Raw genomic sequence first — 24,259 nt, forward strand, 5'->3', positions numbered from 1 at the left:
TTTTGCTCTTATCTCCTTAGTGGATTCTTAGAAGTGCTTAGCGTGTTCTATCACTATCGGTTTGTTTTATCTACTTTTCCCCACAGCAAATCCCCACAGCAAATCCCCATATCAAGCTCAACATAATAATCAGATTCACATCACTAAGGTGTAACATACAGTTGTCAACAATCAAATCTTAGTCTATATTAAGAAATCCTAGATCTATAAAATGTTGGTAGATCTATCATGCTTCATATATATGCACCTTAGTTACTTCCAATATATCATATAATAATTTATTTTGTTTGTCATTTCTTAATGGCTATGAAGCTATAGAATTCAAAAATATTCAAACTCAGCTCGGGAGAGAGAACCAAATGCAACACTTTCCTCGACTGTTGCTTTTTGTTCTTGATTTTCCTTTAATCAAACCCTTAAGTTTCTCTTTAAATAACACGACTAAAAATAACACGACTAAGTATAGTCATGTTATCTATGTGTGAAATTTGTCACACAATGAATGTCCACACAAAGATGGAATGGAAGTGAAGAATGAAGATTGTATTCAATAAGCCAGCAGCAAAGCCACCTAGCCGGATAAAAATTCTTTCCGGCATCATCCCAATGTGAAGATTTATCTATGTCAACATACCTTGATTATATGCAGTCTGTCATTGGTCTCATGACGCTACAAAATCAAATACATGACCAGACCAAATTACATAGACTAATTTCTGGTGTTTCCTATTATCCGCGTTTTATGGCATAAGATAAAATTTATAGCAGTACAGTCTCGTACAAAAATTTATTTCACAGCCTTATTTGGCAGGCAAGTTCAGTCATGTAACAAGAAAATCCCTACAAGCAATCAACAAAATTCCTCCGCTTCCTCTCAAAATTGATATGATTATAAAGTAATACAAACAGAAAGAAATAATACTCATCATGAAATAATATACAAGGCATGACGCAAAATCCAAACCATGATGTACACTTGTGATGCTAGTTTGCTCAGTTGTAATATCCCTTTGGCCAGTTCACTACTGAAAGGTTCTGCGTTTAGTATTTTACTTCTACCATATCCCAATTTAGCATCACATTACCATTGTAGACAAGTTGTGATTACAACCCTATTTCCAAATTATCTAGGGTGATATTTCTCGCTATTCTATATCATAATTATCATTAATACTAGATTATCTATTAAGCATCACTAGTTTTCCACCATTTTCAACAAGAGTTCTAATTCCAAGAGAACTCAGTCTGCATCTGTTACTTCTGCTTCAACATCAACAACTGCCGTAGAAGAATCCTTCTTCCCTGTAAGTCATAACCCAGTGTCAAGGGCACAACATATAATGATTCAGCATGTACAACTATACAAAACAAGTACAATTTCAATCTCATCTATCATTCAGGTTTAAATCTGTCCTGTACTAGATAAAAGGGAAGGTGCTCAACGATATGGCATATTTTAAAAAGAGAATGGTGAATGGTGACAAGGCATTATAGGAATTACACGAAGAAAGTATAAATATGAACAACAAATTGGAAACATGCAGTTGTTAATCAGCAGATTCAAATGCAGGTTGGTAATGCTATGACGCAATAGATGAATGATAATCAAGAACAAAACAGAAACCTGTTTTTGAACGTGTGTAGTCATTAAATGCCTGGCCAAATGTTGCAGATCGATTAGAAAAATTCACTGGGTCCATTACAAACTTGTTGTCCACCACTGAAATTAAAACAATATCTTAACACATGAGGCAATGCCAACAGTACTTTCACAACAGATACCTTAACAAGCTTATTCATAGTTCAGCAGATTAATCCTTAAAAGCATGCCAGGAAAGCAAGAGCAGCTTCTACTGATAGTATGTGAACATATAGAACGGAGGTAAAAAAGGAAAGTAAAGGAAAGCATAAGGGTACTGCCGTACTGGTTACTATGCTTAGAGATGAGATATAGTAACATAAAAGACAAAAAGTATGGGTTTGTAAAAAGTAAAATGATACGTGTTACTAGTTGCACCAGTTAAAGAAAAGTCTTCATTCTTCCAATAGGAGAAAAATGCAACAAGGGTTTTTGGAAAGTGAATAGACAAGAAACAAAATCTTACAATTGGAAAAGAAAAATAAGGTTCACCAAAGTACAAAAAAGTCATGTTTATAATTTCAACTAGCAATCTCAGTAAAAGTTCTGCAGTCTGTGAGTGATTAAAGCCACCACAAGCAGAGTTCAAAACACAAGCGCAAGAGACCCAAAAAGATAGAATGTACCAGAGAAAGGTTGACTACAGTATGGGCACTGCTGCATATCATCATTTAAAGTAGATCTGCATAAACATCAGAACATGCCCAAATAGGTAAACTATTATACATAAGAATGCGGTATAAAGTAAAGATAGAAAATTATACGCTTCCATGAGTTAGCTTAACATTAAAACAGATTCCAGCAGATCTTACTTGAAAATCTGAAAATCATTTCCGCAGTTTGGGCACTGCAAGTACATCACACATAATTTCAATCATCAGAGGCAGAAACACATCAGAACTAAGAATATAATTCTATAGATTCAAAAATCACCATTGGTGCTACAGCAAGTTTTGGATGAAGACTTAAACGATATTTATGTAATCCATCTTGTACTCAACGCCATTCCAATATTTCTATATCTTGCATGTTTCCCATATGTCTCAAATCGGAAAGAATGAACTGATAATGTTACAATAGATTTTTGTCACTTATTTTAAGTGTCTACGTATAAAGCCACTCTGTGATACAGTTACTCAATTACAATTACCCAAATCATAAGATTTTGTATATGGATAAAATTAACTCCATATGCATGCAAAAACAATATGGAATCATCTGCGATAATATTTGCAGCTGACAGAACAAATCTAAACTGTTTGCTTTACTTGAGGATGCTTTCAAATCTTTTTGTTATAGGATAATTAGAATATTATTGTTCCTGTAAAGTAGATATTTACTCAGTCAGATGTTTATCTAGTCAGTTGTTGACTTAGTGAGTATTGTTATGGTTTGTGGTGGCATGTACCACAAAATAAGGAGAGATTCATGTAATCTTGTTATCTGTAATCTCCTATAAAAGGAGCTCACTCATTCTGATGAAATATACAGTTTTTCCTAAAACACTTTTTACTTTATTGGGGGTCTAGGTAGTGATCAAACTTGTGGAGGGTAGTGATCAACATGTAAACTAAAGAACTGGAGCAACAAGATTCCGTTGTCAAAGCAAGAACAAATACCAGTTACACAGACAGTAATGAGCTAAAAAAAAAAGTGAACAAAAGCCAAAATATTGAGGTATTCTTACACTGTCTTGAACAATATCCCGTCCTGCCCACCACAGAAAAGCACCCAAACCAACAATTGGCACAAGAAATGCTAAGAGCTGCATGTCAAAAAAGTACCAATTTCATCACTAAGACAATAGCACAATGCAAACAAGTATATTCAAAAGCCAAATGGAAAGAAAGTAAGTACCCAAATGGAAACAATAGCATCCAAAAGCCAACCCAGCTGCCCAGTAAATGAAAGATAAGTCAACCCAATAGCCACAGCTATATTACCCAACACTCTAGCAGTGGTTCCATCATCTTTCCCGCCACCACCACCACCACCACCACCACCTCCTCCACCATTGAACCCAAACCCCTGGTTAAACCTCACCACAACCTCTCTTTTCTTCTTCCTATTCCACCCCTCATCTTTCAACAAAATCCCATCTCCACTGATAGGCCCACTCCGCCAAGAAGCTCTCAACTTGAACCTGATGAGCTTCAAAGAAGCAATCTTTGTTCTGGGTAGAACACAATACTTGATGGGTTTGTTGCATGTGTCATTCTGCAAACTGCTCAATCTGAAAGCTAAGGAATTGATGGAGATTTGAATAATAGCTGTCATTGAAACAATGGAAGTTGAAGAACAGAGGAGACCCAATATCTAGAACACTGGTTTTGAGATGTTGATGGTCATGATGGTCATGATGGCCTGGATTAAAAAGACAGGAAGATAATTTTGGCTTTTCGACTTTCTGCACACCAAGGTTTTCACTACTCACTATATATAACCAGACAAGTGACCTAACAATCTTTATCAATGCTACTTCTTACTGCATGTGTGACTCTGTTTTCACATGTGTGCTTCATAATTTAACATGCAAATTTGTTTTTAACAAACAATTTAACATGCAAAAATTAAATAGGCTCTTTGATAATTTTTTTTTTCTGTGTGCTTAGGGTATCAGGCTTCATATTAGAACGGCCAATATGGAAGGATCCGCTTTTGCTCCTGGAACTGCCAATATAGTCACACATAGATCAGCAGCTATTGCTTACAAATCCAATACCAATCGTCCAATCGATTATTGATAGACCAAGCTCCATGCATCATCCTGGATGCTTTAGCTTTTCATTGTAATCTTTCAACTTAATCAATCAAGTTTCATGTTTTACCAAAAACAAAGAAAAACGCTTTCTATAACCTGGTAACTTTAAAAGCTTCGAGATCCAAACGCGGATTGGAAATGATCAGTTTTGTTTCCATAATTTTTTGTCTGGAAACATGGATAACAAAACTTATTGAACATTATGTTTACACTGATACAAAAAACTGGAGCATTAACAAGGATTTTTCAGTACTGAGTACTATATATTGAACTTGCTCTCTAGCATTTTTAACAAAGATACAAAAACAGTAGCTGACGCAGAATACGGTATTTTCAGCACCATATATGCTAATATGCATCTTGTCCCATAAGATGGATATATTTGAGGCCGTTCTGTAAATCAATATTGAAGTGAAGACATTCACTGCACAATGATGATCTTGAACCACACAGATCAGCTCCTAAATCATTCCGTCTTCTTATCTCGTTTTGCAGTTGATATAGCATCATCTCTATAAGGTTCAGCACCGTAGGCATGCTTCTGATAAACTGAAAAGAAAACCATCTCCACACAGACCAACATGTTCTGCAGAGCTTCCTCAATATGCTCCACGTCTAGCCATTTATGATGAGATCGAATTACTTTTAATGCTACGAGAATATCAAGAACAATTCCCTGCACAATCCATACTGCTTTGTCAAAATACACAAAAAATTTCTCTAAAGAATCCTCATACCAGCTAACTGAATCAAGTACTTATACCAATTGGAAATGTTCATAAAGTACAACATGCGTGATCTTTTCAAACCGATACTGGGAAAACCAGTCTGTTATGTGTATACTAAAGTAAGTGCCAGGAAATAAGAGAGACATGGGTCTCAAAACAATGCAGACACAATGGTTTAAGTGGTCGGACACCTCATATAATCAAGAGGAAGCTTTAGACATTAACACCAGTACTACAAGTCTACAACTACATAACAGGCCTAACAATCAGTATGGAGCATGGACAAGATAGGAAATGTACACATGATGTCCTGGACTCATAAAAAACTAATTAATATGGAGATGTTAAATATCATTTTACAAGGGTTCCAGAATACCACAATCACTATAACATCACTAATATGCTAGATCTTGCAAGTGTATGACATGAGACCGATAATTATGAAGGAAGAATACATCATGTATATAACTTTGGAAATAACATTTTCTTTAGGATATTATAGAAGACTAGTTTATCCACTAAAGAATAAATAGTCCAACACAGACCTGCATGACTATCCATTTGCAATTTCATGCCTAAGGGGTAATTAAGTTTAATTCCATTGTCAAAGTCTATAATACCTACAAAAGCCTTTATCCATAATGGACATTCTCTAACTTGAAAGAAGTATGAACTTGTCAATTTATGGCTTGACAACTGACATAAAGGGGAGAAGAGTGAGGATTATTAATTACCTGCCAAAAGCAGAAGAAGACAATCCCTTTGATGCACAAGAACTTAGCAAGAGGTTTGTGTGGTGCCAGCTCTTTGTCAAACACATGGTAAAAAATGGCAAGAGAATACAGAGCCAGTGACACTGAAATGTTCAAAATTATTGTGAATGTCCAGCTCACCCAACTAGGATATACTCCAACAAGTTGGAGAGTGATCATCAAGATGGAGCACACAGGGCGAATAACAACAAATTGCCATGTCCAGTACTTGAGAAGCTTCAGTGTATTATGATTCAAACGAACAGAATGAGGCTGCATTTGATAGATATTAATCAGTATAAAACCCAAAAATTTCATGGCAAAACTAACTTGTCTCAGCAATTGCTAATTTTTATAAATCTGGGCTATATATACACTACTATTCAGAGACGGTAAAAATACCAAGTATTTGGATACTTAAAGGGTTGTTGTCATTCCTAGATATCTTTTTAATGTTCTCACAGCACACCAAGGAGAATATTTGTTACCAATAAATATGAGTTCAGTACGCACATAACTTAATTTATAATAAGATTGTGGATGTCTCCTAACTTGCACATCATAATCTGATAACGAAAATTCAGGAAAGCACATCATTCAATCAACCAAGTAACACAACAAGAATCGATTATGGAATTTCACTTACCACAAACAGAGTCATTGGAAACGAATGGTGAATCTCCCTTCCTTTGATCTCATCAGGCACTATGTTTTTACTTATAGATATGTTCAAGTAGCTATACAGCAAAGCCAAGAACTTAGCAATCACCTGCACATACAAAAACCAAGAAACTCATCACTAACAAATTAAACCCAACTCTAACTTCATAAACAATTTGAAAACCACACAATCTCCCAACATCACTGAAATCTTACAAAAGCCTCATAGCACTCCTTGACCGAGTCCAAGAACATGAAGAAAGCCTTGCTTCCCTGGAAATCAATCAAGCCCACATAGGAATCTATGGCATACAAGGGAGCCATAAGTATAATGACCAATATGGCCTTCTGCTCCTTTGGCTTCTTCCAGTACAACAAGTGTTCAGAGAGAAGCTGTATTGAAAAATGGAGAGTAAGCATCGCACAGAAAGTGGAGCCTAGAAGAATAATCTGTGCAGGGTTTGCCATTTTGAATCTCAAGTTTGAATCTTTCACTACCCAGGTGGCTCAAGAACCGGGTTCCTGCAAAAGGGTGTCAATAGTTTTGATTAACGAAACCATATATGGATGAAAAGCACAAGAAATCATGTAGTGACAACCCAGATGAGAATATATGGTAGTGACAGAACAGTTGTTACCTTATTCTGGCAAAAGATCGAAGCTTTGGTTTTCTGGGAGATTTGCTTTGAATATCTGAGGAAGGAAGTGGAGAAAAGATCAGTGTTCAACTTTGAATATCTGGCAAGACAGCCTTGACTGCTGCTTTGATATGATTACAAAGTGTATTTTTATAAAATAAATTATAATGATACATCAAATGCGGGGATAGCTCAGTTGGGAGAGCGTCAGACTGAAGATCTGAAGGTCAGGTGTTCGATCCACCTTCACCGCATTGTGTATTTTTTTTTTTTTCCCAGTTTGTTTCTTTTTTCTTATGAAAAATACTTGAATTTCTTTATCATGATAAATAATTGTTCAAATTATTTTATCAGATCTATTTTCTGTGGATTTGTTTGACACCGATTCTAGTTCACTCTAATTCGTACTGATGGTTCACCTTCAATATGCATCTGAAAACTCATAAGAAAGACGTGGACAAGCAAGGGAACACCATTAGCTCATCAATGAGAAAATGCAATAGGATTCCCTAATACATGTATCTGCAGATGGTTGCACATATCTGAAGTTTATCTATGCATTCGACAAGAAAGCAGATCGGAACATTCACCTCGTTATGTATATATCTTATCTTCCAGATGTAAATTTTCACTCTGGCAGCCTCAACCAGTTTCATCCGGCATCGAGTGATGCAAAAAATAGTGATAGAATTGCAAAATGTGTGGCAAAAATCAAGGAACAACACTAGGCTAAGTGACTGGAATTCTTTCATATGGACAACGGAGAACAAAATTGTTTGCCCCTTAAAGCAGTATCCAGATTGTCTCCTGGGAATCACGTAATAGCTCCTTTCCAATAAACTGAGCCACCAAGTAACTGCAACACATCATTACCCAAAATTGAATTGGTGACCAGTATGAAATCACTTATCCTCACGTCACACAAACCACAAAAATACAGGAGTTAAACACAGAGCATCTAATAAAAATATAAAATTCGTTACACCTTCTTTCGGGAAATTTCAGATTAAATGCCACTGCTGTTGTATTTTGAGGAATTGGGGCAAGGACATAACTTGAGACTGGCATTCTATACTCCTGCTTTGCAAAATTAGAAATAATTAACTTCCTTATAGACATTGCATTTCATAATCATGCTGTCAGCTGTCCTCACTGGAAAAACTTTGTTCTACTTTATATGGCTTGTAAAACCTCCCCAAGAACTAGTCCCCACTGAGTCCAATGGGAGCCACCCTACAATACAGAATCCAACAAAACAACTGACATTCAGGACACAGTAACTGTATTAACTGTATCTGAATCTCAAGAGCCTTACCAGAACAGTAGTTTTTCAAGGAAAATATACCATGAACAAGCAGTTACCTGGCAAAATACAGCGAATGGCTCTCTTAATGGTCCATCGCATGAAAGCTCACTTGTACTCCCATGAACAAAGGTTCCATCAGCAAATATCACCTGAAAGATGTAACCGCTCAAATTTTTGAAAATGAAATCATAATAGATCAACACTTGTAAATGCAAGTTAAACTTTAACCACAACTTCTCATGCAAGATTTGCACCACTCTTGACATAAGTTATCCACCTAGTATCCCAACTTCAATGTTCAGAAAGAATCAGTAGTGTTATTATGCAATCTTGGCCTTCTAAGTGTATAAGGTAACTAGTGAAAGGCTTAATGAAAATGGATATGATGTAGCAGTGCAGGTACTGGATACATAATATGATTAAAGTTGCTGGATACTTGCTTCTATCATTGCCAGATTTGCAATGTATAAGATTTCAGTCCTAAAAAATTGTGCAACTGAATGCAGAGTTAATGTGGCCAGACCTCGGATGCATATCCAGGAGTTGTACCCGCAATTGGTTTAGTGAACGAACCGACTGGGGAGCTCCTCTGCACAGCCTCACAGAAAGCAAGAAGGCGCTCACGGTTTCCAAGCTGTACGGCCTGAAAGGAAAATTACGTATTATTGAGATTTGCTTCCTTATTCTCAACCGCCTTAATGACTGTAGAACCAGAATAACAGAGTAACCTAGCATTTATCAACATAAAGTCTATAATTTCTATCTCATTTAAGTAAACAAAATAGCAGAATTTGATATAGATAAAACCAAGCAGCTGCTAGCTGCATACAGGTCATTGTTAATCCCAGACCATGACCATTCAGGTAGAGCCTTAAACCTCTTAGTCTAAAATGTTTTTGGGCATTCACTTGGAAAGGACAAAAAAAAAAACAATAACCTGCACTGTGTCATGGCGAGGAACACGAGGAAGTGGCTGCACCTTATACCCCCTGGAAGCCATTACTTCAGCTACTAGGAAAGTCCCCTAACATTAGGAGGGAAAAGTACAATTAGTTACAAGTCGAACTAGTAAACTTAAATGTGAAATTACGAAGTAGAGATGCCAATACCTTGATAGCCTCGCCGACCATTTGAGGTGAAAGGAACAAACCTTGGAAAAGAGCTCTCATAATGTGACCAGGAGTTGAGCCACAATCAACTCCAAGGCCAGGTGCAGACAGACGAGCTGCTGCTGCTTTTACCCATCTTGCCCTTCCTGCAACATATCCACCACATGGGGCTATAGTTCCACCAGGATTTTTTATCAAACTGCCAGCAATTAAATCTGCACCCTGAACAGATAACAGCATTTTATTTCTTTTATCCGTATTTTTTTTTCAAAATAAGAATCTAAAATTTGATACAAAATATGTCACGCACCACCATTGGAGGTTCAATGCTTTCCACAAATTCACCATAACAGTTATCCACCATGACCAGGCAGTTAGGATTCTGCATCTGTTTAATAAAAGAGGGAAAAAAAAGTTTAAAGTTTTCAGGACAGTGGAAATGGAACAGGGAAAAAAGATGGCAGAGCTAACAAATACAGATTTGATCAATATAGAATATATCATTTTCTGGATACTGCAGAATGACATATTAGATTAACAACAACAACCGAAGTGTCAACGAAAATCTTACGATACCCAGTGTTCTGGTAATTTTACGATCAAATCCAAATAAAGAGCATTTGAGTTATAAGGCAAGAAGGCAATACCGCAATAATGATATCTAAAATAGAACAACACTATTCGTAATTCAATAGAGATCTCAATTTCATCCAGTTTATGCTTGTTGCAGTTGTTCACTTTACGACACACTCCCTAGAAAGCCAGTTACATGTCTATAAACATTCTGAGAAATTCACCTTTATTATCTCAATTGCTCGCCTTATGTCATCCACACTTAAACTCTGACGCCATGAATAACCACATGACCGCTGTATGAGTGCACATTTTGTTTCAGGTTTCAAAGCATGCATAAGCGCATCCCAGTCAAGGCCACCATCTTCAGCAAGCTAAAATGAAACCAAATGTGAGAAACGAAGCACAGCTAGAAATTTTAGTGAACTGGTACAACTAAGAACATACTGGAACTTCACGGTATTTCACTCCAAAGTCTATCAAGGATCCCATGCCATGAGAGTCTCTCTTTCCAATAACCTCCTCCAAGGTGTCATAGGGAGGACCGGCAACTGCCAAAAGCTGACATTTAGATTAGTCTAAAGTTTGACTAATCTCTATACAAAGTAGATGAAAAAAATGTGGCTGAAGATAAACTTTCGTTACAAATTCCATCCAACATCTACATAATAGCTCACCTCATCTCCTGGCCTTAGAAAAGCAAACAGAGCACAGGTTATAGCATGAGTTCCTGAGAAAAACTGAAGGCATTGGAGAAGGGAATTAACAAAGTATTGCAAGTACCTCTACAAAGTAAACACAACACTTTGTTCCACAAACCTGTGAGCGAACTATTGCAGATTCAGCGCCTAAAATTTCTGCAAAAGCTTGGTCAAGAGCTTCACGCCCCCCAGCTTCATCGTGACCATAGCCAGTACTTCCAGCAAAGTGCTGATTGTAGACAAAAAATAACAAGGGAAAATAACAATCACATTTATCATTTCATAGTTATGACCAAACATAACAAGAGACACAGAAGGAGGATTCTACTTTTTCTATTTTATATTTTATATAATACACCCATTAATATAAATTATTGTGTCATATAAACATGTAATAGTCAGGCATCATTATGTTTATGTATGCAGTGCATGGTTATAACAAACTGTACATGCATAAACAGCCTTTGAACAGAAACAAATCGATACATGCGTCTACATATAGTACACATAAATATGCAAATGGCATGAGATGCACCATTAGAAGTTCACATACCATGGCAAGGCAACATAAATGTGCTTCCTTCCCAAGGGTTAAAGTTTACATCAAAAGCAATCAAACAAGGGTCACAACATCCAAGTCTAATATGCACCAATAATCATCTCAGTCATAACATCCAAATAAACTCAAAGCTCACTCACATGAGATCCAACTCGTGCATTCTGGAAAGCTTTAAGAACCCGAGTGGTATTGCGTGCTACCAAATTATCCACAGCTCTGAACTCTGAATGCAAGGATTCCACTGCTTCCACAACCTGCATTGCACAAAAGATGAATCCACTTGGGTCATTTTCCCAACAATGCTTTAACACAAAATTCACCTCTATATATATTCAAACCACGTATACAAGGACTATATGTACTTCTACACAAATTTAGGATTGCTGTCTATAGAAGATGGGTCTGTTTGATTGCTCTTTTTTTTTTGGACAAAACTGTTTGATTGCTCTTGAAGTCTAGGAAAACAAGAAAGAAATGCCCCAATCTTCAAAAAAAAAAATGCCCCATCTCAAATAATAATTAATATGATCAAATTTAGTTTATCTAGCCTAATCATAAGACTAGGATAAAAACACAGTAATCCTTCCTTTTTTAGCTTTGCCCACATTTTCTCAGGAAACAAAACAAGACACTGACTTTTAAAACAACTGGGTTTTGAGAAGACATGAGTAGCAATTATAGGTCACATTGGCAATAGAAAACTTGACATTATAATACTTAGAAGTAAATTGCTGCACTAACCCAGAACCCAAACAGGAAAAAGAACCAAACATGTGGATATTATGAAGAACAGAGCAACTTACGGCTGGAACAAAAGGACTGTCTTTCTGAGAATAATGGTGATTGGTAGGGAATGAGACGGAGACTGGAGAACAGGAACGAGTAGTGGCCGTGGGTTCACAAGCTCTAGAAGGCAGCGCAGGATAAGCCGCAGAGGTGGCGCAGGATAAGCCCCACATTCTCGACTAGTTTTGTTTCTAGTTTGATTCAGGACTTTGTCGATAATAACGTTACCTATTTGGAAGTGCAATTTTTTTTTTTTTTTTTTTGTACATATCTGATCCCCTCACTTCAATTAATAGAAGAGAATGTTCTATCCTGATTCTTGAGGAGGAAACATTTTGACATAATCTTCTGACATGGATTAGAACATTTGAGAAAATTATAAAATCTCAATCAAAAGTAATATGCAAAAATGTAACGGGCATAATTCTTCACATGAGATATGATAAGATCCCAATAAATTAATAACCTCGATTAAACATTTCTTCAAGTAGAGGAGGCTTCACCTTCTGGGTATACGAAATAGTCCTGTTTTATGGAGAATTATCAAGAGTACCAGACGTTCCAAAAGACTAGCGACTTTGAATGTTTATAGACCTTCATTTTTAGGCTTCTTGGACCTATCAAATTTAGCTGTAAACACTATTTAGCCACTAATCGGGCAAGCTGAGACTAGAAGACGTTCTAACGGAACGAGCCAAACGTGTTTCCAAAGTTCATTTCCACCCTATAAATCTATATCTTCAAGCTAACAAACCTCCATATCCCGCTCATATACAAAACTGTGCACCCGATAACAATGCACTCTAAATCCAGGTACCTTCATGTAGCATGTGTCTAGAACAAATGACTCCATGTCAATACACAAAGACCAAAACAATAAGTCCTTGAAACTGAAACCTATTGCCGCCAAGCAAACGTACGATTCTTTCCCCTGCCTCTTCGTGCATTGACAATACTAATTGCCAAGGAGTTACCTGCAGATCCTAGGGCACTAGGTCCCATTAGTTGCAAACCAAGATCTTTTACCAAGTATGATAACCTACTTTCTTCTCCTCCTGTCACCAGTTCTAATCCAGATGCTTGCTCACGAGATACAACAGCATAAAGCTGCAATGGTAGGTTTAAGGGGTGCTGGAAGCTGTTTGCGAACTCTTGTTTATAACCGTCTTCATCACTCCCAATACTAACTCTCATAAGCCCTACTGATTTTGGATCTTCTGTTGTAGGATCAAAAACAAATGAAAACTTCCCAAATGCTAGATCTGGATTCTTGAATAGATCTACTAGCATATCATTGCTGGGTCCAACATTCTTTTGTGAAAATTTCTTGGCATTATTTTGACTACTCCTTGTGGCTCGATACATACACGATGCCTCTCTTAGGCCGCTCAAGAAGGCTCCATGCATGGTAGCTGGATGTTGCCTATTTGTGGCCTCACCTGCAAAGAACAGTCGGTTTCCCACATTTTCTGCAAGTAAATCATAGTCACTGCCGGAAGACTGCACTCTGACATGAGAGTATGAACCATAGGAAAGCGGATCACTGCCCCATCTTGTACATATGGTTTGTACCGGATCAGGCACAACAATTCCCTTAGGACTGTAGATACCTGAAAGGGGGGAATGAAAAAGAAAAATTTGTAAGATGAGAAGGTTAGATTAAATACAGCTTTCTGAAAATAAAGTGCACCACAATATTTTGAAAACGCAACTAGCAAAATTTTACCCAATTAATCCTTTATTTATGCATACCTCTGAGGACATTTAAAACTCGATGGAGCAAGCTGGATGGCTCTGTGTATTCAAATGTTTGTGCAGCTTCTCCAGCCACCAGTGCAATTAGAACTGGACCTCCAGAAACAGTATGGTAACTGTAGAACAAAAAGAATTCTCCACGTTTCTGGCTGTGTTCATTGAGACATCCAAAAGTGTCCAGATCTTCTCCCCAGAAGACATGAGGGAAAACCATAGCTACTTTGTTCAGCAGCCCAAACCCCAGCCTTTGAATTGCTGCAAGTTTTTCTTGGGGCAACTCAGGTTCAAATTTGATAGCTCCTTTTTTCAGAACTCCTAGAGGAACAGTGCACAGGACCATATCCCCTCGAAACACTTGGTCCCCTGCGATCACTTCAACCCCTTCGTCTGCATAACGAATAGTATTCACAGTCTTTCCATAGAAAATGGGAATTCCTTCACATAATGCTTTTATCAATCTCCAATTACCTCCTGCGAGAAAGCAGTGGTCCCCACCCATTTCATAAGGATCATCTTGATCCCAATAGGCAGCTGAAAGATTTGATAGACATCCAGCATTTGCATATTCCAAATTTGCGAGATGCCAATCAAGAAGTTGCCTCTCCTCAGAACTTCTAGCAACGGCATACAACTGCCTAAGGGTCTCCAAAACTGAACCTAGCGAAATATCTTTTGCAAACCCACCCATAGTTTGCCTGAGTTCCATGACTTTGTCAAGCAGCTTATTAAAGATGACTTCAATCTTAGAGTCGATTTCCTTATCAACAGGCGTGCCATCAGGCTTGTACAACGGGCACTTATCCCTGACCTTATGAAGTGGAATAGAAAGTTGCCTAGCCAGAACTCCAAGAGGGTTAGCATGGATGCCAGTAATGACACTGCCACCGAGATCTGCAGCAGAAAATTTGCCATCGTGCCCCATCTTTTGGGTGTAAACTCTTCCACCAGGTCGATTCCTACCTTCTAAGACAACTACTTTGAAACCCAATGAAATTAGATGCCTTGCAGCTGCTAGTCCAGCAAGCCCTGCTCCAACAATAACAACAGACCCTTCGGTTGCCTCCTCTGGCATATATGCCACATACGACGGTGCAACCCCAAAATTAATGTATCCATTATAGAAAAGATAATCATAAGCTGCAGATATCAAATCCCCATACTCACCACTCACGGTTTCTCTAATCTGTGCTTTTGTGAGCCACACTCGGACATTACTCCTCCATCTCGCTAAAATATGATTCCTCACAACAATATAATCATTCTGCTCCTTCCCGCCTAACTCCGTGACCACCCCAGCATTAATCTCCTCCTCAAGAAGCGCGTCGATAGGGAACCCGAGGGAGAATGCTATCATCGCCTCCGTCTCAGTCTCTTTCTCCAAATCCTCCTTTGACCGACTCTTCTTCTTAAAAGTACCACCCAAATGCTTCTCTATCAGATCATCCATTAGATTCTCATCATAACATCGCAAACCGGCCTTCTTCCTCAAAGACCTCTTTATTGTAGAACCATCCGAACCCGGCGCCTCCATTACCCTTTATACTCTTCTCCTCGCTCAAGTCTCAACCTCAACTTCCTAACCCAAATCAAGTAGTTAGCCTAAAAACCACCAACCCCAAAATCTGTTCAATACCACCACTATATATACTCAAATGGGTATTTCATTCACATAATCTCAATCCAAACCCATTAGAAGTTTAACAACATGTTCATTTTCAGAGACAATCATTATCTTTTATAAAGAAATTGAACACCAAATTCACATGCATCAATCGTTTCACTCAAATCCCATTTAGCTTCTACCTCCAGACAGTGAGTAAGTCAAGTATGATGAGAGCTGCTAAGACTAGAGTCAAAGACCTAAATAACACAGAGTCCTAATCAAAGAGTGCGAGATATTCAGTGAGGAAATGAAAGGAAAGAGTGAGTGACTCACCTGGTGGGACCGATTCGAATCGGAGATGGGTAATTTTGGGTGGAAGAGGAGGGGTTCAGTAGGAATTAGGGTTTTGGTGCTGCGAGGAAGAAAGGGGTCTCTGGAAATGAGTCAAAGTCTCAGTGCGGATTGGAGGGAAATGAGTCAATGTCTCGGTGGGCTTTTATAAACCGAATGACAATGGTCCGTACCCGAATGGTTGTATAGGTCGGGCAGAAACCGACACATGTGCTTGTTAAGGTCTTGTAAGCTCAAATTCTTGAAGATGGATTTTAGTGAACGAAAATATAGTAGCAATGATATAAATTTTCGAACTTACATGGGTTCTACCTGCTGGTTTTATTCTAGAATTTTCGAGATCAATATCAGACCATGCAAACTGAAGAAGCCGTTTCGGTGTTTCGTTAATAAGAAAATTATGACTCGACTTAGTAATTCTACTTTTGTACGGTCATCATATAGATCATAAGTAAAACATTTAATTTAAACGTCAAATTTTTGACATTAGGGTTATGAAGGGAGCCCTTCTAATGAAGACTAGTGAGGACTAGTTGAGGATTTTCTAATTAATTAAGAAATTCATTTTTCGATCACTCTTTAACAACGATTTAGTTTTTAGGTCTACATGAGTAAGATCATTTTTAAACCAAATTGATAACTGTTAAAGGATCGAACTCTACATACGATCTACCTGATCTTGTTCTTAGAATTTTCGAGATCAATGATTGGACATGAAAAGTTGAAAAGTTGTTTCGGCAATAAAAACAATTATGACGTGATCTATTTATGTACGGTCATGACATATATAGATTTCAAGTCAAGCATTTACTTTAACTGTTAATTCCATCTTTGACAGTAGGGTTATCAAAACCTAGCTCCTTGAAGCGATTGGGTGTATAGCATGTGTGTGTCAAATGCTATTTAGCTAATAGAATTTCTGTGAATTAAATAGTTGACCCAAATATGGTGGCCATCTTACAAAGAGATCCCCTGCACTTTCATCAATCATACCATGTAGATCGGAGATGGCAAATTTTAATTCCAATAGTCAGAATCCTTAATTTTCTACAAGCAAAACCCTGTGGGAAAAGTCTGCACTTGAAGGTATTTCCCTTTCTATGTGGTTCCTTCAATGTGAATCCATTTGCATAGGATGATACTGATCCAAACAATACCTTCAAGTTGGGAAAAGAGCCATCACAGCCATGTTCATATACTTCACCTTTCAGGTATAGATTTTACAATAACATAATAAGCTTCTGAAACAATTAAGCATTTAATATGTAAAAGATGATTGAGAGAGAATGCCAAGGGTATTGTAAATCTATAAATAGAAGCGATGAACCTTGGAGTTCTTGTATCTCTTGGCCTTACGGCTTTCTTTGGATATTCCTAACACTAAATTATGGAGGTCTTGAGAAGCAGTTCCACATTGATCATTGTCCTAGTATGTTTTGCAGGAGTTATACATCAAGCTGAGGCATACACTAAAGTGTACTGTAGCCCGAGAACCAGATGCTATATGAAGCATGTGGAGTGCCCGTATGAATGCCCAACCAGTTACTCTGAAGACCCGGAAGCCAAAATTTGTTATATTGACTGTGATGCACCTACATGCAAGGCGCGTTGTTTGCTTAAGATAACATTAATTATTGTTTTGATGCATTCATTTTCTTTTCTTCGTTAACACAAATCAGTGAAATCACTATATATTAGAGTAAATGTTGCTTGGAAAGTATCTCATATCACATATATGAGAGTTATCTGTCATGGTATATATTGTTTGGATTGTGGATTTGAAAGTGAAATTTTTTTTTAATATCTCATTATTTTTGATCCATTGACATGTTAAGACATTATATATTCTCCCCAAGTAGTGAATCTTAATATCTTTTTGTTAGACTCTGACAACTAGTAATCTATCTTTACCACTAATCAGGTGTTCCAAGGAACTGCCTTATTATTTGCCATGGTGTTTTCAAATGAAAGAAAGCTATGCAGCTTATGCCTATATTACCAATCCTTTAGCTTTACTAATGGACTATAGGTGGTCGCTATAGCTTTGTTCTTTAAGCTTATGCATACAAATTTAATGAACTGTGATAATTTTCAGACCGCAAACCAAACTGCAATAGCCCTGGATCAGCATGCTATGATCCACGTTTCATTGGCGGTGATGGCATTGTTTTCTATTTCCATGGCAAGAGCAACCAGGAGTTCAACTTAGTCTCAGACAAAAACCTACAGATCAATGGCCGCTTCATCGGCCACAGACCAGCTGGCCGTGCTCGTGACTATACCTGGATTCAGGCTCTTGGAATCCTTCTGAACTCCCAGAATTTTTCTGTGGAAGCTACCAATGTGGCTACATGGAACAACCAGATGGACCATTTGAGATTGACTCACAACGGAAATGATGTAGTTTTGGAAGAAGGGTATCTCTCCACTTGGTACTCACCAGAAAAAGATATAAAAGTTGAGAGAATAGCAATCAAGAACAGTGTGATAGTGTCACTCAAGGATGTAGCTGAGATTATGATCAATGTTGTGCCAGTGACCAAAGAAGATGATAGGATCCACAACTACCAATTACCTGAGAATGACTGCTTTGCCCATTTGGAAGCCCAGTTCAAGTTCTTTGCTCTGTCCCCAAAAGTTGAAGGAGTGCTTGGAAGGACTTACAGGCCCGATTTCGAGAACCCGGCAAAGCCTGGAGTAGCAATGCCAGTTGTTGGAGGTGAAGACAAGTACAGAAGCTCATCACTTCTCTCTGCTGATTGTGCTACTTGTGATTTGTTCTCAAAGGAAATTAGTGAGTCAGATAAAGATACTTCTGCAATTGTGGACTATGGTACACTAGACTGCACCAGAAGATCCTCAGGAGGCTATGGGCTTGTTTGCAAGAAATGATAATACCAAAAATACTTGTCCCCTGCCAAGTGCTAAGTGAATAAGGAAGATCTAGCTAGCTTCTGGGGAATAACTTAATATTGGCAGTGAATTAAACCATGCTGTCAGCTGTTTCTTTTTCAACCCTTCAGTACTAATCAAATCTGTTTATCCCCTAATCTATGAAGTCATATTCCTCTTATTGTTATTTGTGTTTGTGCAAGTATCAAGTAGATGAATTCCAAGCAGAGAAATATTATTACAAAATTTGAAACAAAGTACTTTATTGAATAAAAAAAAAAAAAAAAAAAAAACAAAAACAAATGCAAGGCTAGCTTATCCATATATAGTGCTCTCATTAGAGCTCAAAGAAAAAGCCCAAAATTGCATTCATGTCAAAGATGATCATATGGCATTGACACAGAGCCTACAATTTGCTTCTAGGCGGCAGCATTTAACAAATAGGATTCCAGGCTCTTGATGAAGGCTATAGAAGCTTGGGTTGATTTTGATGGCATGGTAGTATCTTCAACTGCAGACTCATAAGTGACTGTGATACTCACCAGGGTCTCCTGCTCTTGAATTCCAGCAAGTTGGAAACTTGTTTTGTATGAAGAAAACCCATGGTTCAAGTGGCCTCCTTTTAACACCTGTAGGCCAAATCTATGCAAAGACTCATCAAGCTCCACAATCTTCTCCTCCTGGTAAACTATATTTGATGCATCTAACATTGTCCAAACACAAAAACAAATACATAAATATTCTTTCTTTAGCAATGATCAACATTTATATTCAAATATTGCAACAAGAAATACTCACCGGTGCCAAAGCTGAAGAGCAAGACTGTACCGGTGCTGGTACCATCTCCTTCTATGAGTTCCACATCCTTGATCAAATTAGGTGCAATTTTCGGAGCCAGAAATCTCAAATCTTTTGACAAGGCCTTCCATAAGGCTGCAATCCCAACACCAACTTTGGTTTCTGTTTTGATTTCCTTAACCATGATTCTCAAGTGTGGTTAGTTATTGGGATAAGGACCAATATACGAGACGCCATAATTTATACAACTAGTGTTGCTGTGGCAAGAGCAAGACAGCATCTTTTCCATGTATAAGGAGACAGTGGTGTGATAGATGCCATTTTGGGAAACTTTGGCATGTTGGAAATTATTACTTTTTTTTTTTTTAGGGTATTTTGGGAAACTTTGACATGTTGGAAATTATTATTATTATTAATTTTTTTTTTAGGGTAAAGGAGATAATTTCATTGATCAAATATCTTGACCATTAAAACGGTCAAACATGAATAGCTCGAAGACCATACAAGTAGCTCACATCTAGGAATTGAAAAGACAATCTCAAAACTCCAGTCTAAAAAGATGGACACTACCGATGATGTAGAACGAGAATGGGCCAAATTTAGACAAAAAAAATAAAAGTCAGGAAGCGGCGAATAATAAAAAGAATGATTTGATGATCGGTAATTCTCGTATCATAAGATTGCTAGCCGCTGAAATATTCAAGAAGATGTTGTTTTAAACTTTTTGGGTTTGTCGCGTAAAATCTGATTTAGAGTAACTTTTGGCAAGAACCTCTGTTTGGGACGCATGATACCTTTCCGGAATGGGAACGACGAGATCTACAAGACTCACTATAGTGAGCCCTGTCAGATTTAGGCAAAAAGATATCTTTTTATATATCCGATTCGGCATTTAGTATTATTTTAGGTTTTTAGTTATTTTGGATTTTGTTTTTTTTTTTTTAACCTATGAGCTTTTAGGCTTAATTGTTAGTTGCCCTAGGGTTTAGTTTCTCCTATATAAGGACCCTTAATCGGTTGTAGTTGTCAGCTTTGATATTAATAAAACCCTTGAGTTTATCTCAATTCTCTGGTGGATTCCAGATTCTCTCGTAGATTCGAGAAAACCAGACTTGTGGATTTAAGTCGTCATTGATGGATTCCAACGTTTATATTTCCGTTGTATCAATTGGTAATCAGAGCAGGTTTATTCATGTGGTTATCAATCTGTATTCATGGGTGATCAAGTTCCTGTTACATGTCAACCTCAACGACGTTGGTCGTAGAGTATCTTTCCAAAATTGAAGAGGAACATACCAAGGGATTCGTCCTAGGTTAGCCTCATCAATTCAATTCAAAAAAGAAAAAAGAAGAAGAAGAAGAAGAAGAAGACGAAAGATAGCATGGAACTTTGGGTATTCACATAGCCAGATTACGACGACTTTCGAACAACATGTTTCATCAAAGACAAGGTATGGTCAACAATAATTGATAGCAGCCTGCAAGAGAATTTTGTAGCAAGTAAGGTTGTTGATTACCTTCAATTACCGACAGTGAAACTGAGCGATCCATATTGCATTGATGGTCATGCACAGGTAACAAGGGTTTGTAAAGTTCCCATCTATATAGGAGAATTTTATAACGATGATGTTACTTGTCATGTGATTGACATGGACGACACTGATGTGCTTTTTGGAAAACCATGACATGAAAACGTCAATGGTGGTTATTGCAAAGATGGTACATATATATTTACTCAGGAAGGAGTTGCGCAAGATCAAAATCAAGCCTGCAAGAAAGAACATTAAGATTGATCATCCTAAAGAACATTAAGATTGATCATCCTAAGGTGTGTGAAAAAAATGATGAAGAAGTCACTTTGGATATTAAAGAAGAAATTGTTCTTGTTGAAGAAACCTTGCAGCCTCTGATATATCAATCAGAAACAATTGTGATTCAAGATTGCAATATTCATGAGAGCCGAGAAGAATCTGTTCAAGTTGAATATGACAAACTCATCTATGGCGTTGGGTTCATGGTTGTGCCATTCAAGTTCGTAGAAGAGTAGGCTTACAAACCACAAGTTCAATTGTTTAATTTATTATTTAGTTTCTTTTCTACAAGTTCTTGTTTTGCATTCAAGATGAACTCGAGGTCGAGTTCTTTCGTAGCGGAGGAGACTGATGTAGAATGGGAATGTGCCAAATTTAGAAAGAAAAAACTAAAAGTCAGGAAACGGCGAATAATTAAAAAGAATGATTTGAAGATCGGTAATTCTCGTATCATGAGGTTGCTAGCCGCTGGAATATTCAAGAAGATGTTGTTTTGGACTTTTCGGGTTTTTCGTGCAAAATCTGTTAAATCTGATTTGGGGTAACTTTTGGCCAGAACGTCCGTTTGGGACGCATGATACCTTTCTGGAATGGGAACAACGAGATCTACAAGACTCACTTTAATGAGCCCTATTAGATTTAGGCCAAAATATATCGTTTTATATATCCGATTCGGCATTTAGTATTATTTTAGGTTTCTAGTTTATTTTGGATTTTGTTTTCTTTTAACCTATGGGCTTTTAGGCTTGGTTGTTAGTTGCCCTAGGGTTTAGTTTCTCCTATGTAAGGACCCTTAATCGGTTGTAGTCGTCAGCTTTGATATTAATAAAACCCTTAAGTTTATCTCAATTCTCTGATGGGTTCGAGAAAACCAGACTTATGGATTCAAGTCGCCGTTGATGGATTCCAACATTTATATTTCCGCTGCATCAACCGAACTAGAAAGCAAATAAAATAACATCTAAACCTATAAAGCCTTAAAGCAAAACACATTGTCCTGATGAGTATGACCCCTAAGACCCAATGGTGTACGTTTCCACTCAACCGGCCAGCTAACGAACTTTACTCGTCCAGCTTTGTAGGCTAGAAATCATCACTCCTCTATAAAGCCAACACAGACCAACCCAAAAGAAGAGAAAAGGAAAGATAGAAATCTAAGGCCCAGCCCACCAAGGCCACAAAGCTGCATCCCAAGAAACTCTCTGCCCCCCCCCCCCCCCCCCCCCCCCCTTCCCTGTTCTAATGAACTTTACTCGTCCAGCTTTGTATGATGGAAATCATCACTCCTCCACAAAGCCAACACAGACCAACCCAAAAAGAAGAGAAAAGAAAAGGTACTCGTCCAGCTTTGTATGATGGAAATCATCACTCCTCCACAAAGCCAACACAGACCAACCCAAAAAGAAGAGAAAAGAAAAGGTAGAAACCGAAGGCCTAGCCCACCAAGGCCACAAAGCTGCAGCCCAGGAAACTCTCTAAGCTGCAGCCAAAGCCGCCGCAATGATCCACGCGGGAGATCAAATCAGAACCAGCCGATCTGCAGCCCTCCACACTACCGCCTGTCACGATCAACACCCTCCCTCCTAGACGGAAAAAGGGCACCGCCACCGTTGAAACCCTAGGTTTCTAACTCAGAGTCGACGTCTGTGACAACCCGAAATTTTAATACGTATATACCTATTTATAAATTTGCTTATATATATATATATTTTACATGTATCTAAATACAGGTTTGATTGTTTAAATGTGAGTGTGTATATTGTACTATACATATACATGTTGAGAATTTATAATAGTTATTTAGTTTTTTTTTTTATTGTTATTTTGGTTTAAGTAAACAGTTTGTAGCCCATAACCAAAAACCTTGACCCAATACCCATAAACCCAAACCCGAGCCCAAAACAACTTAGGAAAAGAAAAACAAAAAAAACTTCTTGTCGTAGAATAGCAGACAGTCGCCTTCTCCTTCCATCTTCGTCTTCACCAACTTCTTCTTCTTCTCCTCTCACCGTCTTCTTCTCCTTGACCGACTTCTTCTTCTTCCTCCCGACCAAATGTTTCCCAATCCGGAACCTTACCGCCTTAGAAAAGTCAAATTTCACGGCTACCGCCATGAAGCAGGAGGTGTCGATGTCTCATTGAAGCTATACAGTAGGAGCTAGAACCCTAGGGGTCTAGTCTAGCACCTAAACGGGTAAGATTTTAGTTTTACAATTCAATTTTGCTTCCTTTGTGCTTGTCTTGGACTCCACGTTCTTCTCCCTTTCCGGGCACTATAAATAGGGTGAGATTCGTGTGTTCTTGACATAGTTCGTCTTAGTCTGTTAAGCACCCAAAGAGTGAGAGAGGGTGAGGGTTTAGCAGTAGAGAAAGAGAAAGAGTTAAGGTTTGTCTCCTTTTCAATTTGATTCTTGACTAGGATTTTGATTTGGAATTTAGGATTGATGTTCTGGTTCTTCTTATATTGGTGATTGATTTTCTTCTGAATCCTTTTGTTAATTCATTCATGTTGCATATGGGGTGCTTTAAGAGTTGTTAGTTCTTTGTTTCTGACATTGCAAGTTGCTGTGTTTTGTTCTACGTATATGTTTCATATTCTCAAGGTCTTGTTAACAACTTGCATTCTTAGAAAAGGTTTAGGATGTGTTCTTATTTTTATCTATTGCAAACTGACTTTGTAAAACAAAAACTGATTTGAGTCAAAATCAGTAATTTTCCTGATGCAGGTCTTCAACTTCCGAAAATCATAAGTAAATGTAGAAAAATCCTTTTTGTGCGATTCCAGTTCCTGATTAATCTTTAGGTTGTCTTTTACAAATGTTAAGAAGACACCAACT

General features: G+C 37.8%; 6 protein-coding genes and 1 non-coding gene across 9 annotated transcripts; 2 read left to right on the plus strand and 5 right to left on the minus strand.

The window, feature by feature from the left end:
* Positions 1-848: 848 nt before the first annotated feature.
* On the minus strand, positions 849-4,015 carry LOC101303017. Its single transcript, XM_004294479.1, has 6 exons — positions 3,497-4,015; positions 3,327-3,404; positions 2,452-2,486; positions 2,266-2,321; positions 1,625-1,720; positions 849-1,302 (listed from the first exon to the last, which is right to left on the minus strand). The coding sequence occupies exons 1-6, from the start codon at positions 3,914-3,916 to the stop codon at positions 1,241-1,243; spliced, it is 747 nt and encodes a 248-aa protein (XP_004294527.1). The 5' UTR covers positions 3,917-4,015; the 3' UTR covers positions 849-1,240.
* A 503-nt stretch (positions 4,016-4,518) lies between these two features.
* LOC101305346 (transmembrane protein 184C-like) lies at positions 4,519-7,255 on the minus strand. Of its 2 annotated transcripts, none has more exons than XM_004294487.1 (5): positions 7,179-7,255; positions 6,757-7,062; positions 6,527-6,649; positions 5,863-6,153; positions 4,519-5,015 (listed from the first exon to the last, which is right to left on the minus strand). In XM_004294487.1, the coding sequence occupies exons 2-5, from the start codon at positions 7,006-7,008 to the stop codon at positions 4,749-4,751; spliced, it is 933 nt and encodes a 310-aa protein (XP_004294535.1). In that variant the 5' UTR covers positions 7,009-7,062; positions 7,179-7,255; the 3' UTR covers positions 4,519-4,748. The 2 variants fall into 2 exon arrangements, with proteins under 2 accessions (XP_004294535.1, XP_004294536.1); XM_004294488.1 differs by having other exon boundaries at positions 4,519-5,076.
* Positions 7,256-7,359: 104 nt separating this feature from the next.
* Positions 7,360-7,432, plus strand: TRNAF-GAA. The gene has a single exon. It is a non-coding gene; the product is annotated as a tRNA-Phe (tRNA).
* Positions 7,433-7,953: 521 nt separating this feature from the next.
* Positions 7,954-13,080, minus strand: LOC101296072 (uncharacterized protein YnbB-like). The gene is made up of 12 exons (XM_004294455.1): positions 12,230-13,080; positions 11,567-11,680; positions 10,986-11,096; positions 10,844-10,906; positions 10,614-10,727; positions 10,391-10,540; positions 9,904-9,981; positions 9,594-9,815; positions 9,422-9,508; positions 9,008-9,127; positions 8,541-8,633; positions 7,954-8,411 (listed from the first exon to the last, which is right to left on the minus strand). Exons 1-12 carry the CDS (start codon positions 12,383-12,385, stop codon positions 8,352-8,354), a joined length of 1,368 nt encoding a protein of 455 aa, XP_004294503.1. The 5' UTR covers positions 12,386-13,080; the 3' UTR covers positions 7,954-8,351.
* On the minus strand, positions 12,473-15,979 carry LOC101294737 (lysine-specific histone demethylase 1 homolog 2-like). 2 transcript variants are annotated; one of them, XM_004294451.1, is made up of 3 exons: positions 13,965-15,979; positions 13,397-13,822; positions 12,473-13,363 (listed from the first exon to the last, which is right to left on the minus strand). In XM_004294451.1, exons 1-3 carry the CDS (start codon positions 15,496-15,498, stop codon positions 13,110-13,112), a joined length of 2,214 nt encoding a protein of 737 aa, XP_004294499.1. In that variant the 5' UTR covers positions 15,499-15,979; the 3' UTR covers positions 12,473-13,109. The 2 variants fall into 2 exon arrangements, with proteins under 2 accessions (XP_004294499.1, XP_004294498.1); XM_004294450.1 differs by having other exon boundaries at positions 12,473-13,822.
* A 1,329-nt stretch (positions 15,980-17,308) lies between these two features.
* On the plus strand, positions 17,309-18,813 carry LOC101300807. The gene is made up of 2 exons (XM_004295835.1): positions 17,309-17,531; positions 18,017-18,813. Exons 1-2 carry the CDS (start codon positions 17,309-17,311, stop codon positions 18,811-18,813), a joined length of 1,020 nt encoding a protein of 339 aa, XP_004295883.1.
* A 419-nt stretch (positions 18,814-19,232) lies between these two features.
* Positions 19,233-19,795, minus strand: LOC101301092 (major pollen allergen Bet v 1-B-like). Its single transcript, XM_004295836.1, has 2 exons — positions 19,612-19,795; positions 19,233-19,516 (listed from the first exon to the last, which is right to left on the minus strand). The coding sequence occupies exons 1-2, from the start codon at positions 19,793-19,795 to the stop codon at positions 19,233-19,235; spliced, it is 468 nt and encodes a 155-aa protein (XP_004295884.1).
* Between the last annotated feature and the right edge of the window lie 4,464 nt (positions 19,796-24,259).

This window comes from Fragaria vesca, linkage group LG3 (genome assembly GCF_000184155.1).
Source record: "Fragaria vesca subsp. vesca linkage group LG3, FraVesHawaii_1.0, whole genome shotgun sequence".
Classification (NCBI taxonomy): domain Eukaryota; kingdom Viridiplantae; phylum Streptophyta; class Magnoliopsida; order Rosales; family Rosaceae; genus Fragaria; species Fragaria vesca.